General features: G+C 45.0%; 1 protein-coding gene across 2 annotated transcripts in view; it reads left to right on the top strand.

Annotated features, from left to right (window-relative positions):
* SMCHD1 (structural maintenance of chromosomes flexible hinge domain containing 1) overlaps positions 1-19,445 on the top strand; it is a 214,373-nt gene that overhangs the window by 22,234 nt on the left and 172,694 nt on the right. For both annotated transcript variants that reach the window (XM_068237225.1, XM_068237226.1), the window contains exons 6-8: positions 4,084-4,198; positions 16,698-16,817; positions 17,576-17,739. In XM_068237225.1, coding sequence (XP_068093326.1) covers positions 4,084-4,198; positions 16,698-16,817; positions 17,576-17,739 — 399 coding nt within the window. The remainder of the gene's footprint in view (positions 1-4,083; positions 4,199-16,697; positions 16,818-17,575; positions 17,740-19,445) is intronic.

Genomic DNA, 19,445 nt, shown 5'->3' with positions numbered 1-19,445 from the left:
GGCCACCTTGTGACACAATTTTGGCGATTACTTGTGTGCCCATTTGCAATAAGGCTAAAAGACAAGTGATCCAAACTCGATGGATTTTGAGTTCTTTCCATCAGAAAGTGTTAAATGAAATCAATTATTTCCAGATTTTAGGGTCTAAAAGCGGTGCAAATTTTTAACATGCTTTTAGACCCTAAAATCGGGGGGGAAAACCTGCTGCTGGAGAGTTCTGCAGCATCCCAGCGTTTATTCACCTCCCTGGGATCCAGTTCTGCAATTCTCCCTCTGTTCTCTGGGTGGCGCTGTGACCCTATAGTGAGATCGACAGGGCGATGCAGAGCCTCCGAAGACAGGAAGGAGAATGGCTGCCGGCATCTGGATCCCGGGGAAGGTGAGTTAAAATGCCCACTGCATTGTGCGTAGAACTCCCGGCAGTTACCACATGTCAGGCTCGGGGTTTCCACTCCTGGCTGCTTTTTTCCACCCCGAGCCTGACTCGGGGATACCACCGGGGAGGTTAAACCTAACCTAATCTGTGCTGATATGTAAGCACTGACCTGGTGAAGGTCAAGATTAGATATTGTTTTGAAAAAATAAATAAAAGGGTAGTAGTGTTTTCATTGTGACTGTGGAGTCAAAAAACAAGCCAAAAGGCAGCTTAACCACCCTGGCGTTCTGATTAAATCGCCAGGGTGGCTGCGGGAGGGTTTTTTTTAAATAAAAAAAAAACTATTTCATGCAGCCAACCTCCGGCGCCCAGAATAAACAAGGAAGGCCGCAATGAGCGGCCTTCCTTGTTTTGCTTATATCAGGAGTGACGTCATCGACGTCAGCCGACGTCCTGACGTCAGCCGCCTCCGATCCAGCCCTTAGCGCTGGCCGGAACTTTTTGTTCCGGCTGCGCAGGGCTCAGGCGGCTAGGGGGGCCCTCTTTCGCCGCTGCTCGCGGCGAATCGCCGCAGAGCGGCGGCGATCAGGCAGCACACGCGGCTGGCAAAGTGCCGGCTGCGTGTGCTGCTTTTTATTTCATCAAAATCGGCCCAGCAGGGCCTGAGCGGCAGCCGCTGGCGGTGTTGGACGAGCTGAGCTCGTCCAGACCGCTCAGCTGGTTAAAGGATAGAGAGTGAGAGGGATATGAAGGCTGCCATATTTGTTTCCTTATAAGCATTGTTTCCTTATAAGCAATTCCAGTTGCCTGGCTATCCTGCTGATCCTCTGCCCCTGATACTTTTAGCCATAGACCCTGAAAAAGCCGATCAGGTGTTTCTGTCATTGTCGGATTAGCTGCATGCTTGTTTCTGGGGTTATTCAGACACTACTGCAGCCAAATAGACTAGCAGGGTTGCCAGGCAACTGGTATTGTTTAAAAGGAAATAAATATGGCAGCCTCCCTATACGTCTCGCTTCAGGTTCCCTTTAATGGTAATGATGTGTGCAATTAAAAGGGAAATCTAAACAAGAGTTTCCTGGATTGGTTGAGGTGTCATCTTAAAGTGTACCAGAGACGAAAAAATAAAAAAGGTTTATACATACCTGTGGCTTCCTCCAGCCCCATCCGCACGGATCTCTCCCACGCTGCTGACCTCCACTGTCTGCAGCTCCGGTATTGGGTCCCATAACTTCTTCCAGTTGTGGCCGGTCTGCACAAGAGGAAGTGTGCTCTCTACGTATGTCTCCAGCGGCCGCTGGAGAGTAAGGTAGAGAGCACACTTCACTTGCGCAGACTGGCTACAACTGCAGGAATTTATGGGGACCGGAGCTGCAGGCAGCGGGGGACGGCGGCGTTGGAGCGATCCGTACGCATGCGGCTGGAGGAAGCCACAGGTATGTATAAACCCTTTTTTATTTTTTCATCTCTGGTTTCCTTTAAAGGGACACTTAAGTCAAACAAAAAAAATGAGTTTTACTCACCTGGGGCTTCCAATAGCCCGCTGCAGCTGTCCGGTGCCCTCGCCGTCTCCTGGCCCAGCCGGCAGCCACTTCCTGTTTCGGTGACAGGAGCTGACAGGCTGGGGACGCGAGTGATTCTTCGCGTTCCTGCCCACAATCGCGCCATCTATGCTGCTATAGCATATATCATATACCATATAGCAGCATAGAGGGTGCTAATGTGTCTGGGAACGCGAAGAATCACTCGCCTCCCCAGCCTGTCAGCTCCTGTCACCGAAACAGGAAGCAGCTGCCGGCGGGGCCAGGAGGATCGGAGGGAGACGGCGAGGGCACCGGACAGCTGCAGCGGGCTATTGGAAGCCCTAGGTGAGTAAAACTCATTTTTTTTGTTTGACTTAAGTGTCCCTTTAAGAGGGGATGAAGATGGAACTTTTAAAAAAGGATCTGGGGAAGAGCCTCATCTACAATCTCCTGCATATTCACTTTGGTTCTTCCTCACGCATGTCCTTAAATCTCTAATGGACCCACTGGCAAGAGTGCCTGTATTGGGTCGGATGCCCTGCAGACCATTGCTGCAATGTATTCTTTAACTCCTAAGGGATGCAATGGCTGTTCTAGAGAAGCTGAATGTAGAATAGATGTGGAAAACATCTATAACCATGTGCCATGGGAACTGGGAGTGAAGGTATTGAGTGATGCAATGGTATATAGGAATCCAGAGTATGTGGATTAGACTGTGAATGCCTATGATTTCATAGCATCATGCTTAAAGAGGAACTGTAGTCAAAATAACATTATGAATAAAATTTCTGTTTTTTTTTTGTTTTTGTTTTTTACAATTGTCATTTATAAGTTATTTAGTCAGTTCTTTTCCATTGTAAAATATTTCATCTACCTGATTTTATTTTCTGAAATTAGAGGCGGCAACATCTTTAGTACTAGTATAAGCCTCACTGGGAGTATGGGGCTTCATACTTGTATACAGCAATATATAGCTATTGGAAGGGTTTCTGATGCTGATACCAGGATATTTAACAATTCTTGGCTTTAAGTTGCAGATAGACAGACAGTCTTTTCAATAACTTTCCCACAAAGCGGAAGTTGGAGATAAGTCTGTTGCTGCTCATTGTCTCTGGATCCATGGATTTTGGCTTGATGAGTCCTTATTTTAGAGAGCTAGGAAACTGCTGTCTGGCAGAGGTGACATAAGGTGTTTGAGATCTAATTTAAGGGAGTCTAAAGTGTTATTAAAATTAAAAAAAAAAGATACTCGCCTAAGGAGAGGGAAGGCTCTGGACCTTCCAGCTCCTCCTGCGGTCCCCACGTTCCCCACGTTCCAGATCTCTCCGATGGGTCAATTCCGCCGCTGCGGGAGGCTTTGGCAATCTTTGGGAGCCCCGGTGCTCCTGAAGACTGGCCGCTCCATACTGCACATGCGCTAGAATGCATGCTCGTGCATGCGCAGTACGGAGTGGCCCCAAAGATTGCCGAAGCCATTGAGCAGTCTCCGCCCCAGCAGTCGGAGACTGCTAACGGGATCCAGTGCTGGTATGTGGGGCCCGTAAGAGGAACAGGAAGGCTCTATAGGACTCAGAGCCTTCCCTCTCCTTGGGTAAGTATCAGGTTTTTTTTAAAATTTATTTTAATAACCCTTCAGACTGACTTTAAGGTTCCTCTAATGTATTTGTGGGTAGGGTGGTATGATCTTGGATACCGTTATGGGGCCCCATGTTTGCAAATATCTACTTTTAGCAAAGCGGACACTATGTGGGTGTCGTCCCCCCCCCCCCCCCCCAATTGATTGTACTCCACTTGGGCCTGCATGTTTGCTGGGTGGGAGGAATTATGCTGGTTGCTTCTGGGTGGGAGAAATTATACTGAGGGCTCTTGGGTGGAGAAAATTGTGCTGGGTGCTTTTTTAGGTGGGGGAAATTATGCTGGGTGCCTCTGGGTTTGTGAAAGTATGTGGACTTCTTCTGGGTGGGAGAAATTATTTTGGGTGCCTCTGGGTGTGTGACATTATGCTGGCTGCTTCTGGATATGTGAATTTATCCTGGCTGCTTCTGTGTGTGGTTTCCTTCATGATAGGGTAAGCCCTGACGAGGGCAGTGCTGGCTTCCAGTCTCCTTATAATAACTTAAAAGTTAGGTTTGCATTTTAGGGTAAAATTCCATTCATTGTGTTGTATTGTTTGTTTTTTTAAAGCGATGAAGAAAGTTATGTCCGTCCTGCCCCAGTTGTGCGCAGCTTGAACAGTGATATTTCTTACTTTGGTGTTGGAGGAAAGCAAGCCGCGTTCTTTATTGGGCAAAGTACTCGTGTAAGTACTCATTATAATACTGTAATTCCATGACACTTGAGGTTAGTTTAGAAATTGTGTATTATGCATATACTGATTGGGTAACTATGAAATACGTTATTTATATGGGATGTACACATCTGTATTCATTCAATATTTTTTTCAGTATGCAATTTGTCCCTGATTTCTCGAATATTCTTGCTAGAGTAATGTTACTCCAACTATGTTTTTAAAAATCTGAGTAGTTGATTTTTATATTTTATTTTCTGCTTACGGGAAGAGGTTGAGGAAGAGATATAGTAACATTGTATAGATTGAAGGAATACATTGTAAAACTATATTACTGCATATTTAGTTATACAGTATAATAGAAAGCTGTTTTTGAGAATTCTTAGTTATATATTGGGACACCTTCGCTATATTTCATACCGAATGCATCATAATCTCACAGTCTTAGTGTCACAGCCTGACAAAGGGTTAAGGCTGTGTTCCCACTTGAGCTGAGTGACAGTGAACAGCTTCTACTTTACTGTATACATTCGATAGGAGCTGTTGACACTTGTCACTGCAACGGATCTGTTGCAGTAAGTGGACTGCACTTTTATGCAGTCCATGATAATCCTGGGCCAGGCGGATGTGTTCCTTCATAGCATATGGGGGTAACGCATCAGTCCTGGGCTCCAGCCGGATCACAGAGGACCATCAGAGTGGACACTACACTGTCCGCTTCCACTGGCCGCACATGATCTGGAAGCAGGTGGGAACCTAGCCTAAATCTTTCCAGCTATCTCAGACAGCAGCAGAGTTAATTAGCTGTCAACTCTTATCAGAGGTCATCCTAGGCTTCCACACACCCCTGCTGACTACGAAGTCATCAATCCAGAGTTGACACGGACAGAAACTCGTAAAGCAGGCTCTTACCAGACTGACAGTCTCCAAACCTCACACAGCTAAATTCTTGCCAGAAGCTTCAAAGAGATCTTTATCTTTGTTCACCACATATTTTTTCCTAGGCCCTAAGGCAGGGGTCTCAAACTCGCGGCCCGCGGGCCATTTGCGGCCCTCGATGCAATATTTTGTGGCCCTCGCCAGCAAAAGCTTTCTTATAGTTCGCTTCAGTGCTCCCAAGTAATCCGCCGCATCCCCACCGCTAAACGAGGGCTGCAGAGCCCCCACATTGCCCGGGGGGCAATCCGCCGGCATTTCCTGGAAGGGGCAGAGCTTTCAGCTCTGCCCCTCCTGACGTCAATCGCCGCACAGATCGCCGCCTCTCCCCGCCCCTCTCTGTGAAGGAAGAGTGAGAGGGGCGGGCAGAGGCCGCGATGCGCCGCGATTGTGAAATTCCTTATGCGGCCCAGCCTCATCCTGACTTTGCCTCCTGCGGCCCCCAGGTAAATTGAGTTTGAGACCCCTGCCCTAAGTGCATGCTAGCCAAAATTACAGAAGCTTTTAAGGCCAGTCTGACACACATTCTGGGAAGTTCTCAGGTGAGTCTCGCATACAAAGAAGTGATCTAGTTGCAGCACTGATCTATCAAATAGCATATATTTGCAGCAAGGAGAATACTGTGACAACTCCCACTGTTAATTGAAAACAAAAATGAAAATAACTCCTGCGCTAATAACATATAAAAAAAGCTTTATTTTTTATAAATGATGAATAATGCATAAAATAGCAATCTTAAAAATCAATCAACAGCGCTGGGTCTCATCCAAACACATACCACTTTCACCCCTCTGCCCAATCTATCTAAATGGGTCTGGATATCCACAGTCATCTGTATAAATGATCAGTAGCAATAGTTCTCCGTGCACGGATAAAAGAAGAAAAATACTTCTGTTTAAAAAATAAAAATCATAAATGTATCTGGAAAGTACTAGAACTCACCTGGTGTGAGGCAGAGAAATATATAGAAATCAGAAGGGCATCCTCATTACTCCTGATTCCCCTCTGATTTCTATATATTTATCTGTCTCACGCCAGGCAAGTTCTAGAACTTTTTAGAAACATTTATAAAACATAATGTAAAATTGCAGTGCTGTGACACTCTAAACACACAAGAGAAATAGCTATATTAAATAGAGGGAGTGCGCTGCGACCCTGCTGGTTGGCAGTCCGTGTGTATTCAAATGTATGTAATTGGAAAAGCGCACATCACCATTACGAAAGTCCTCATCACATCAATTAAATTATAACCGCCACTGAAACAATCTTTTAAAAGCAATCCACTGACAATTCTGGGATATTCGCCCACCACCAGGGTACCAAATATGGTGTAACCTCTGTTAGGTGGGTTTTAAAGGCTGGATATTGATGTTCACAAGGAGGTACCCGGGAACAACTGCATCAGAGAAGGTTATGATTATTAGGTCCAAGGATTTCTTCCTGAAACCAAATGGCAGCCAAGGTGATGTTGTCTAGCCTATAGTGGTCTGTGCATTCCTATATTGATTTGCATCCCCAGACCATCACTGACCCACCACCAAACTGGTCATGCTGAACAATTTTACAGACAGCATAATGTTCTCCATGTCTTCTCTAGACTCTTTCACGTCTGTCACAGTGCTCAGAGAGAACCTCTTCTCACTTGTGAAAAGTGCAGGGTGCCTGTATACCTGCCAATTCCAGTATTCTAAAGCTAATGCCAGTCGAACTCCACTATGCTGGGCAGTGAGCATAGAGGCCATCAGGCCCCTTATAAAGTATTTTTCTTTTTGATTGTCAAAAACATTCACACCAATGTGTGAGGTCATTTTGTAGGGTGCTGGCAGGGCTCATCCTGTTACTCCTCTCTAAAAATTAGCAAATACCAGCCCTGGTGAAGGATTAAAGTGATTCTTAATCCTAGTAGCTGCCCCGCATCCTCACATCCACTTGCGGATCATCCTGTCCCACGCTGCCAGCTAGTTTCGTTTTCGGCTGACAGGCTCACTGACCCGGCGCAGGCATGGCTACGCGTCCTCTTCGCGTTCCCGTCTGCAATAGCGCTATTGTGGACTGGAACGTGAAGAAGACTCAAAAGAAGAAGAAGAATCAAAAGTAGCTGGCGGCGGGGGACAGAAGGATCCGAAAATGACTGCGAGGGCACAGGACGGCTGCAGGAGGCTGGTAGAAGCCCCATGTGAGTAAAAAAAAAAAAAAATTTTAATACTAGGCTTAAGTGTCCCTTTTTAAGGACCTTCTACACCCTGCCCAGCTCTTTTAGCATAACTGCATGTATCCTGGAATCTCATGCCCATGAGACTGCTGGGAGACAGAAAACCTTTAGGCAATGGCTCATATTGATGTGCTGTCCTGGAGGAGTTTGACAACCCGTGCACTCTCTGTAGGGTCCAGGTATTGCCTCATGCTACCAATAGAGACACTGGCTGCAGCCAAATGCAAAATTAGTGGAAAAAAAATATAAAACATGAGGAGGAAAAAATTCAGTGATCTGTACCAGGCAAAATTTGCTTTGCATTCTGGTAGCACTGTGTGCAGGACTAACTACTGTACTCTACCTTGGTATTGACTTTCAATTCATATTTTCATCTGCAGATTGCATCAGATTTCCAAACTTTCTCTGATGCTGGCCATACACGGCTCGTTTTTTATTATCAATCGAGCCGCTGATGGCTCGATTGATAATATCCGACGTGTCCGATCACCGCGCCGGCTCGATCCTCGCGGGCGGACAATAGAAGAAACGAAGCGCAGATAAGTGCCCGCGGGTAACGAGCGGGAATCGATCCGGCCACCCGCGGGGACAAGCGGGGCGCGATGGGATCGAGCCAGCGGCTCGATTCCGACGCACAAACGAGCCGTATATGCCCAGCATTACTTCCACCTCCTGCCAGCAGAGGTCATTCTGCTGCTTGAGACTTGCAGGACTATTTAGTTAATACACCCATCTCTTTCCCTATGCAGGACCAGCTATCCTTGCAGCAGGTGCCATAACAGATATCTTTGTATGCCTTGTCCTGTCCTGGCTGCTGCTCTGGTTTTTGATTTTTGGCTAGCCTCTGAACTTGACTCTGCCTTTTGATCTTGCACTGGTAAACCTATTGTGTATGCACAGTCATGTCCATAAATATTGGGACACTGACACAATTCTAACATATTTGGCTCTATAAACAACCACAGTGGATTTGAAATGAAACCAACACAATGTGCTTTAACTGCAGACTGTCAGCTTTAATTTTATTTACATCCTAATCAAGTGAACGGTGTAAGAATTAGAACCATTTACATATGTGCCTCCCACTTGTTAAGGGACCAAAAGTAATAGGACAGAATAATCATAAATCATCATTTCACTTTTCAATACGTGGTTGCGTATCGTTTGTAGTCAATTACAGCCTGAAGTCTGGAACGCATAGACATCACCAGACGATGAGTTTCATCCTTGGTGATGCTCTGCCAGGCCTCTACTGCAACTGTCTTCAGTTCCTGCTTTTTCTTGGGGCATTTTCCCCTCAGTTGTGTCTTCAGCAAGTGAAATGAATGCTCAATCGGATTCAGGTCAGATGATTGACTTGGCCATTGCATACCATTGCACTTCTTTACTGTCAAAAATGTTTTGGTTGCTTTTGCAGTATGCTTTGGGTCATTGTCCATCTGCACTGTGAAGCACCTTCCAATGAGTTCTGAAGCATTCGGCTGAATATGAGCACATATTGCCAGAAACGCTTCTGAATTCATCCTGCTGCTTTGCAAACTGCTGTAATCCCTACACTGTTCACCTGATTTGGATGTAAATACCCTCAAATTAAAGCTGACAGTCTGCAGTTAAAGCACATCATGTTTGTTTAATTTCAAATCCATTGTGCTTATGTATAAAGCCAAAAATGTTAAAATTGCGTCGATGTCCAAAAATGACCTGACTGTATATGTGTATATACCGTACTTTTCGGGCTATAAGACACTCATGACCATAAGAGACACCTAGGTTTACAGGACAAAACCAAGGGAACTATCTCACTCTCACTCTAACACTCACTCACTCACACTCTCACTCTTGAAAGTGGCAACTACTAAGTGGAACATACGTATCTAGCTACCAAATTTAAAAATTGAATCATTAATCATACTCCTCACAACAATGATACTATAAAAGTAACATTTATTAAGCATTGGAATACAAAACTTCAAGAGTGCTATTAAAAACAGCATGGGATGGCCACCCCGTCACAACCACCCAGTACAGCTCCCCACACACCCACACACACATACAACGGCCGTATATGAATCACACTGAGGTTTGAGTCTTGAAAAAGATCAAAAATTAGAACCCAAAAAACCCAGCCACCAGTCATAGGTTTATAATGTCTTCGTCAGAAGAATTGCACCACCCAAGCAGGAATGTTATTGCATGTTAGTGCAGACAGCTGAAGCAATAGTTCACATATAAGCAGTAGTTGTCACACAGACAGAGCACGGTTAGTGGTCGCAGCCTATACAAAATCAACAGACCGCCATGTACCAAGTCAGCAAGCGGCCATTGCCGCATCAGAATAGCTTCCACAATTCAAAGCTGTTTGTACAGACTGCATAATCTCACCAAATCCGGACCAGCATCAGGCTTCTCATGTCCATACTGGAGACAAACGACAAGGATCAGTATGTTCGTCTTACTGCTGGGTGGTGTAGTCCATGCTGATCAGAGGTGTGTAATCCAGGCAGGCAAGTCATTGTGGATCCAGATGCCAGAGTCCTTGTTGTCTGAACTGGACTCAGTATGTAGTGGGTGGGGGGGGCGCAACTGCAGCGGTTGGGGCGGAATGGCGTCCCATGTGAGAGGACAGGCGCTCCCAACAGTTTCGCCGTCTTCCGGCTTCCTATTATACTAAACTTGGTCCATGCATGGTGAAAGAGGTCTTGTGGAATATTCCTCCTTTGCACCCTTGTACCTCTTGTGTTGTCCTCAGTCCCCCTTGTGTCTCCCATGTGTCTGCCCCTGTCCCCCTTGTGTCCTCCTCTATGCCCTTTTGTGTCCCCCTGTGTCCTCCTCTGCATTGGGTTGGAGGGTCGTATTGGCAGGCATTCACAAGTCAGAACTACCTGCATGTGGACTATAAGATGCAGTTACTTTTTTCCCCACTTTTGGGGGAGAAAAAGTGAGTCTTAGGCTTGGTTCACAGCCAGCCACATTGTGTCTGGCTGGCTGTGAAGCAGGTAACATCTCTCTGCTCTCTCTCTCCCTTCTGGAGACCAGCACCAGCATCATCTGCAGCACAAACCATCATCTGCAGCACAAGAACCATCATCTGCAGCACAGACCAAGTATGATGGCGGCGCGCACAGACGCAGTAGCTTCATGCTACCCACATTGGTGCTCTCTTCTATTAATTTTCTTCCTACTGACCTTCACCGCCTCACAAGCAAAGGCCAGCATCCACTACAAACGCCAGGAGCTTCTACAGATCGGATCAAGCAGCACAGGAGATTACTTTAACACGGAATCAATACCGCAGGAGATTCTTAGATCACCGGGACTTTCGTTAACCACTGCTATCCTCGGAAATAGACGGGGCAGAAAACGAAGCAAGAGGAAACGAGCGGTAAGTGATCAGGACTGTTAACTAGACTGAGAGCTACTCCACATAAAACCCCTCTTCCTAGCGCACTTCTTGCAAATGTGAGATCCCTCGCAAATAAAATGGACGAGCTCCGACTGGATATCTCCACGTATAAAACTATGAGAGACTGTTGCCTTTTGATTTTTTCGGAGACATGGCTGGACCCCTCCATACCAGACGCTGCAGTTGAGCTTCAGGTCACACGCTTCACCGTGCTGACCGAACGCATGATTCTGGCAAGAAAACAGGTGGAGATCTATGTGTTTATATCAATAATGCTTGGTGCACTAACGTAACCATAATCAACAAGTCTTGTTCACCTGATGTGGAATATCTAATGCTGAGATGTCGACCTTTTTACCTACCCAGGGAACATACAGTTATTATAATTGTGGCAGTGTACATTCCACCTCATGCCAATACTAAGTCAGCAAAGGAACAACTGTTTGATGTCATTAGTAAGCAACAGAACTCACACCCTGATGCAATTTTCATCATTGCTGGAGATTTTAACCAAGCAAATCATAAGAAGGTATATCCCAGATTTTATCAGCATGTGGACTGTAAAACCAGAGGAGAAAACACCTTGGATCATGTCTATACAAACATAAAAAGTGCCTATAAAATCACCCCACGCCCCCCACTGGGACAGTCTAACCATCTATCTTTGTTTCTTATTCCCGCATACAAAGCCATTATCAACACTGCTAAACCAATTAGCAAGTCTGTTAAAGTCTGGCCTGAGACTGCGGTCTCTCAGCTCCAAGATTGCTTTGAAAATACAGATTGGGATATTTTCTTTCATGAAACAGACCTGGAGACGAGTACTTCCTCTGTATTGTCATATGTTAATTTCTGTGTGGACATCATCACTGTCAACAAAAGAATTACGGTTTACCCAAATCATAAACCATGAATAACAAAAGAACTCAAGAACCTTCTAAAGAATAGAAACAAAGCTTTTAAAATACAGGACAAAGAAGCATATTCTTCAGCCAGAGCAAGTCTGAAAAAAGGCATACGAAATGCAAAACTTAAATACAAACAAAGGATTGAGGAAAACTTTGATAATGACTCAAACCCAAAGAGGATGTGGCAAAGCATTCAACTATTCACAGATTACAAAAAGAAGAATAGCACTCAGTATACACTGGACAATAACACCCCCAGCCTAGCAGAGGAACTTACCAACTTTTTTGCTAGATTTGAAAAAGACAGCAATCGGCCTCCAGTCAACTTTGGGCCCACTACAGACTCACAGCCATTAATCCTTCACATACATGAAGTGCAGAAAGCACTCACAAATATCAACACCAGGAAAGCTGCAGGTCCTGATGGTGTGCAAGGACGTGTGCTCCAGGCCTGTGCTGGTCAACTAGCGAAAGTTTTTACACAAATATTCAACCTCTCTCTGTTCTTGGGTGTAGTCCCATCATGCCTTAAATCTACAACCATTGTGCCAGTCCCAAAAAATCCTAGGATAACTTGTCTTAATGATTATCGACCAGTTGCTCTAACCTCTGTCATCGTCAAGTGCTTTGAACGACTGGTAGCCACACACATCAAGGCCTCCATCCCAGCAAATCTAGATCAACACCAGTTTGCTTAACGAACAAATAGATCGACTGAGGATGCCATCTGTGTAGCTCTCCATGCTGCCCTCTAACACCTGGAAAAACCCAACTCTTATGTTAGGATGCTCTTTGTTGACTACAGCTCAGCATTTAACACCATTGTACCTAGCCAGCTGACCAACAAACTTCATGCACTAGGTCTTGCTCCCTCCATATGTACTTGGTTATTGGACTTCCTTACTAATCGCCCTCAAACTGTCAGACTAGGAAAACAGACATCCTCCACCCTTACCCTGAGCACTGGCGTGCCACAGGGCTGTGTATTAACCACCTGGGCGGTATGGACGAGCTCAGCTCGTCCATCACCGCCGGAGGCTGCCGCTCAGGCCCTGCTGGGCCGATTTGCGCCAAATAAAGAGCAGCACACGCAGCCGGCACTTTGCCAGCCGCGTGTGCTGCCCGATCGCCGCCGCTCTGCGGCGATTCGCCGCGAGCAGCGGCGAAAGAGGGTCCCCCCAGCCGCCTGAGCCCTGCGCAGCCGGAACAAAAAGTTCCGGCCAGCGCTAAGGGCTGGATCGGAGGCGTCTGACGTCAGGACGTCGGCTGACGTCCATGACGTCACTCCGCTCGTCGCTATGGCGACGGTGTAAGCAAAACAAGGAAGGCCGCTCATTGCGGCCTTCCTTGTTTATTCTGGGCGCCGGAGGCGATCGGAAGAACGCCTCCGGAGCGCCCTCTAGTGGGCTTTCATGCAGCCAACTTTCAGTTGGCTGCATGAAATAGTTTTTTTTTAATTTAAAAAAAACCCTCCCGCAGCCTCCCTGGTGATCTTATCAGAACGCCAGGGTGGTTAAGCCCTCTCCTCTATGCACTTTTCACCCATGACTGCCGGCCTATCCATACCTCAAACATAATTGTTAAGTTTGCAGATGATACGACTGTCATTGGGCTTATATCAGACAATGAGGAAGCTACATACAGAGAAGAAGTTAGGAACCTGACTTCATGGTGTGACATTAACAACCTGTTATTAAATACAAAGAAGACCAAAGAAATTCTTCTGGACTTTAGGACCACCAAAAAGACCACTCACCTACCGCTAATGATCAATGAAGAGGCTGTGGAGAGCGTTTCCAGCTTCAAATTTTTGGGAGTCACCATCGCAGAGAACCTGTCCTGGGCTGATAATGCTTTAGCTCTAACTGGCAAAGCACAACAAAGCCTCTACTTTCTGAGAAAACTAAGGAGCGCTAACCTCCCACAGAAGCTGCTGGTTAATTTCTACAGATGCACTATAGAAAGCGTTCTGACCAATTGCATGACGGCCTGGTACAACAGCTGCACAAAGGCTACTAGAGAAGCCCTGCAGCGAGTTGTTAAAACAGCAGAAGCCATTATTGGCACTGAACTACCATCACTGGAACTTTTGTATAATACTCGCAGCGTGAGAAGGGCCAAAAACATTATCAATGACAACACTCACCCTGGAAATGCCCTGTTTGAGCTCCTTCCATCAGGTAAACGTTTTAGATCTATCTGCACACACACAAACAGACTGAAAGACAGCTTTTTCCCATCCGCCATAAACTTGATGAACTCCGAATCCTCTCTGAAATAATTAACACTGTGTACAAATTGTTTAAACTTCTGTAATACCTAGCATACTTGTATAATTTCTTCTCTTCCTTGTTACTATCACTATGTTCCCTATATGCACCGTGAGGTTGTCATGAAAATTAATTTCGTTGTGTTACACCAAAGTGAATTGAATTGGTTCACATTAGGCTCTAAATAGCTTGAGAAAGCCGGAAGCCGGCGAAACGTCGGGGAAGCTGCCCGCCTCGCATGGGACGCCACGCCGTCCCAACCTCCGCTCAGACACCCCAGTGAGGCCTACGCCATTGCCTCCTCCAGCCACACTACCCTCACAGGAGACGGGGTAAAGCATGGTCAGCAGTCTGGAACTCTATAACAACCTGCCCAGACGTATGTTGCCTTAGGACACTTCCCAGGTACATGCCCTCTCATTACGGAGCACCAGCATGCCATGCAGTCGTCACCCAGGAATTTGGTGAGATGAACTCTTCCATTAAATTGTGATGTCATGGCGAGATGTTGTGCCTTCCATGATTTATGCTATGAAGCACATGTGATGACGTGTAGATGACTTCTATATGCTACATTTCTGCCTGCCACGCTACCTTGAGGTTTGAACTGCTTGTTGCTTAATGCATGATCTCCGCAATCGCACATCTTGAGGGCTGTACTGCTTGTTTGTTTAGCAGCATGACTTTTGCTAAATCCCTGCCTAGGCCTGTACTGACATTTCTGGACTGTCCATGAACAACTTTTACCTAAACCTTCCGAGTTACCCAGGAGATGGACATAGCGGATGGTTTCTATATATGATCTAACATATCGTGGTAATCTTTCTAGACTAGAGTTAGATGCCGGCGTGTGTCTGGTTGTATGTGTGGTGATCTGAGTGGTGTGGTGTGACGGGGTGGCCATCCCATGTAATTTTTAAATATTACTTTTTAAAAAAAGTCTGAACAATAAACGTTAATAGTCAACTAGGAAATTGTTTCCTTTGTTTTTTGGGGTCGCATGTCCTGCCATTTATTTTCTGTCACTGCCACAATTCTGAGTAATATCTAAATAGCTTACGTTCCGCTCCGATGAGCGGAACGCAGCAGTGGAAGCAATGCTTTCCCGATGGCAAAGTTCACATTGCTACTTTCCGCTCAGTTCCGCTCCCTGCGTTGCGCTCGTTGGAGCGGACGTTCCCAACCTGCGCGATCCTTCCGCTTCACGGAGCGGAACGCAGCGCGGGAGCGGATGCGTGCCAATGTGAACCTGGCATAATAGTCCAAAAAATACAGTACCTCTTTATTGTTTCTTTTGTGTGTTTTTGCAATCTGTTGTCTTAGCCCCGGTTCACATTAGTGGTAAAAAACGGTCTGTTAGGAGATCCTAATGGAATGCATCCTGATGGATGCGAACGGATCCAATGTTAATCTATGGATCTGTTCACATTGGTCTATTAGAATGGATACGACCCGCTGAATGGACCGCAATTTTTCCGGACCACTGAGCCCGGCGGAACGGAAACAGAAGCTGAAGCACTGCATTGGGGGCAATGAGAAAACAGAATGTTTCTTTACAATAGGGACCGGGGGTCTGGGGAGGATGTGGGGAACCGAAACAGAATCAGCTGGAAGGCAAATGGAGTGAAAACTGATCCGATTGACTGGTAATCAGACCCGTTTTCATGGATCAGTTTGCCACTAATTGCCAGTGTGAACTGGGCCTTAAAGAGACACTGAAGCGAAAAAAAATTATGATATTATGATTTGTATGTGTAGCACAGCAAAGAAATAAAACATTAAGATCAGATACATACGTGTAATTGTTTCCAGTACAGGAAGAGTTGAGAAACTCCAGTTGTTATCTCTATGCAAACAAGCCATTAAGCTCTCCGACTAAGTTAGTCGTGGAGAGGGCTGTTATCTGACTTTTATTATCTCAACTGTTCCTGGACTATTTACTTTTCCTCTGCTAGAGGAGAGGTCATTACTTCACAGACTGCTCTGAAAGACTCATTTTGAATGCTGAGTGTTGTGTAATCTGCACATATTATAGAATGATGCAATGTTAGAAAAAACACTATATACCTGAAAATAAAAGTATGAGAATATTTTCTTTGCTGCTAATCTTCTAGTAATTATTCATAGTACACAACCAATTCACTATATCATATTTTTTTTTTTCGCTTCAGTGTCTCTTTAAGCCCAATCTACACGATTTGATTCTTTATACGATTCGATTCTATTTACGATCCGATTTAAATCCGACACGTCCGATCGGGATTCGATCCAATTCGATTTGCCATTGTTTTGCAATGGCACATCGAATTGAATCGAATCCCGATCGGATATGTCGGATGTAATCAAATCGTATAAAGAATTGTATCGTGTAGATTGGGCTTTAGACTAGTTAGGAATTCGGTTGCACAGATTTACTTGTTTATCCTTGTTTATGCATACACTGTGCGGGAACAGTACTAATCACTATTTGCTTATTTCTGTATCCTACCTTGTTATAGCCTGCTCCAAACAATGATCACCAGTGCATGTCCAGTGGGTCTCGTAACAGTTGCCCCTGTAGTGCGCCTAATTTCTTGACACCGAAATAGTTGAAAATGATTAATGATCCTCTCTGCTATTTAACTGACCAGATCAATACCCCAAAAGTTTAATTGACTTGATCCAATATTCCATTCAGATAGATATTTTAATTTTTTGAGCAGTTTATAGATTTGTAGATTTATTTTGATTTGCTAAGGCTAATTGTGTCTAAGGCTAATTGTGCATTTTTCATTTTATTAAGATTATTACTAAGACTTCAGACTCACAAGATGTCCATGAATTTCTAATTTCCAAAGAGGACTTTGAGAAAAAAGAAAAAAACAAGGAATCGGTTTACAGCGGTTTTATTAGAAATCGAAAGGTAATGTGTATGAATTTTAGTAATTGTTCTGATATCCTACACAGTTTTACCTGATAAAATAGCGGGTACCAATAATTCCCGCAATGCAAATTGCGGCTTTACATAGCGGGGAGACTGCGCCCGATATTGTATCGGGTGCCCAAATTTCCTACGTTGCCGCAAATTGGCTTTTATAATGGATGCCTATGGCGGGGCCTTTCTTTCCAGCTTTGCTTGAAAAACTTGTTCTAGGAACTTAGAGCGGAACTGAAATATGTTAAAAAATAAAAGATTTTCACTTACCTGGGGATTCTGCCAGCCCCCTGCAGCCGCCCTGTGCCAGCGTCATCTCTGAACGATCGTCTATTCCCCTGCCGCGACTCACTTCCAGTTTCGCAGACTTTCAAGCGGACAGCCTGTGCACCTGCACTGCCCTGGCCATGCACATCCTCATTCACACCACTGGGAGTGTCCTGCGCAGGTGCAGTACAAGAAAACCTGCGACTGCGCAGGGCGATCCTGGCAAGGGGAACGAGGACACAGTGGCCATTGACTTGAGATACCGAAAGTAAGCCGCAACCTGGGAATGGAGAATCATTCAGAGATTGGGTGGGCACAGGGAGTCTGCAGGGGGCTGGCAGAAGCCCCAGGTAAGTGAAAATCGTATTTTTATTTTTTTAACATATTTCAGTTCCGTTTCAGGAAAAAAGCTCGAGCTATCACAGTAGGTAGTGCAGTAAGCACATTATTCTTACCATAGACTGATTTTCTTTCTCCAGCCAGCTGATTATTCCCATGTCACAGAAGATGAACGTTATCTCAACAATCTCATCATGGAGGAAGAGGGTAAAGATAGCTTTACAGCTATTATTATTTCTGGCATACAGCCTGTGCACATACAGTACTTGAAGAGTTTTCGGCATCTTTGGGTTAGACAGTTGGCGTGAGTATCTCAGAATATCCAAAAATTCAGTGCTTTTACACTAAATGGATGTGTTTTTTTAATCAAAAAATGTTCAGAACAATTCTTGTTACTCTATAGGAATCCCACATCTGTCAGGATACATGTTGGGCCATCAAACAGCGATGGTGCTGCCTGAGGGCCCTTTCACCCTGGGGCAGTACGTCAAATTGCCATACTGCTACCGCACTCCAATGCAAACCTATGGGGGAAAACACATTACCTGCGGTGCGGTCCACCCGAAGTCCTCGATCTGATGCGGTTCCAAAACTACGTTACCACGCGGCGATCTGCGTCGGCCCGGATAGCATGTTAGTCTATGACGAAAAACGGATATTTAAACAATTTATATTACAAGTATATATTACAAACTTTTTTTTATACTTCGGGTAACCTTTAAAGGATAACCGAGGTGACTTGATGAGAAAGAGATTTGTATGTACAGTGCGAAGCACACAAATAACTAGGTCGTGTTTATTTTTTTATTTCTCTGCCTGAAAGAGTTAAACATCAGGTATGCAAGTGACAGTTTCTCCGGGTCAGACTATAGCCTAACCCTCACTGATAAGTAATTACAGCCATAAAATACTTTCCTGTCAGTAAATGGCTTCTTGGAGTAGGAAAGAAATAAAAAGGGTCAATAATTCATACATTTGAGCTCAAGCACACTTCAATGAATGTGTTATTGAGTAGAGACAATGAAACAGTAAAAACTTAAAAGCTAGATTGAAATATAAAACTGTGGGATATTTTAAAAAGTCATTTTTAGGAGAAGGTGGATAGATGCAATTGTTTTTTCTCATCAGTTTATTTTCACCTCTGATGTCCTTTACCACTTGTGTACTGTACTTGCCCCTAAAGCTGGGAATACACGTTACGATTTTCGCGTTCGATTTTCTGCGCAATCTATTACCCATTCGATTTTTCTGCTCAATTCTTGTCTTTCGGTCCTTTTCTTATCTTTTTTTCCATTCACTTCTATGAGAAATCGATTAGAACAGAATCGAACGGAGAATCGGACATGTTTTATCATCGAAGGCATCTATCGGAACGATTCTTCCCAAAAAAAGTAACGTGTAGTCCCAGCAATAAGGACCAGAGACGTTTTTGTCAAAATGCGAGCAAACTCGAGCAGTGATCACTGTGATTGATTTACAGTGATCACAGGGTCCGGAGCCAATGAAATCTGCCCCGACCGAGAAATGGAGCTCTACTCTCAGCGTGACAGCAGACCGAGCGAGCTGCAGCGATGATAGAGCAGCGCGGACTGCAAGAGCGAGGGTTCACGTGGCGAGAGGAATAACAGGACGCAAACTGGGCGTAGATTTCAATCGCTGCTGCCCAGAAGTGGTTAAAGATAATCTGTACTGTGAAAATCTTACATAAATAAACGTACCAGCCTGTTTGTTGTCTTCTCCTAGCCCCCTCTGTGACATTTTCGCCGCTCCCACTGCTTTCCTGGTGATATCGCTGTTTTATTCATTGTTTTTGTAAACAATGAAGATGGCCGCCAAACAGGAAATACATCATTAGAGCAGGTACCTGTTTGCAGAGGCTCCTCTCAAATGTGACTTGATTGCTGGAATAGTACTCCAATGTGTTGCCTTAGCTGCTTGTCTGAGCTCTGCACTGATCTCTCTGCACTGATCTCTCTGCACTCACAGCTGTTTGAAATGTCTCAGCTCCAC

The sequence above is a fragment of the Hyperolius riggenbachi genome, chromosome 5 (assembly GCF_040937935.1).
Source record: "Hyperolius riggenbachi isolate aHypRig1 chromosome 5, aHypRig1.pri, whole genome shotgun sequence".
NCBI classification, from domain to species: Eukaryota; Metazoa; Chordata; class Amphibia; order Anura; family Hyperoliidae; genus Hyperolius; species Hyperolius riggenbachi.
Note: the sequence above shows the minus strand (reverse complement) of the source record. Positions and strands in the feature narration are given on the sequence as shown.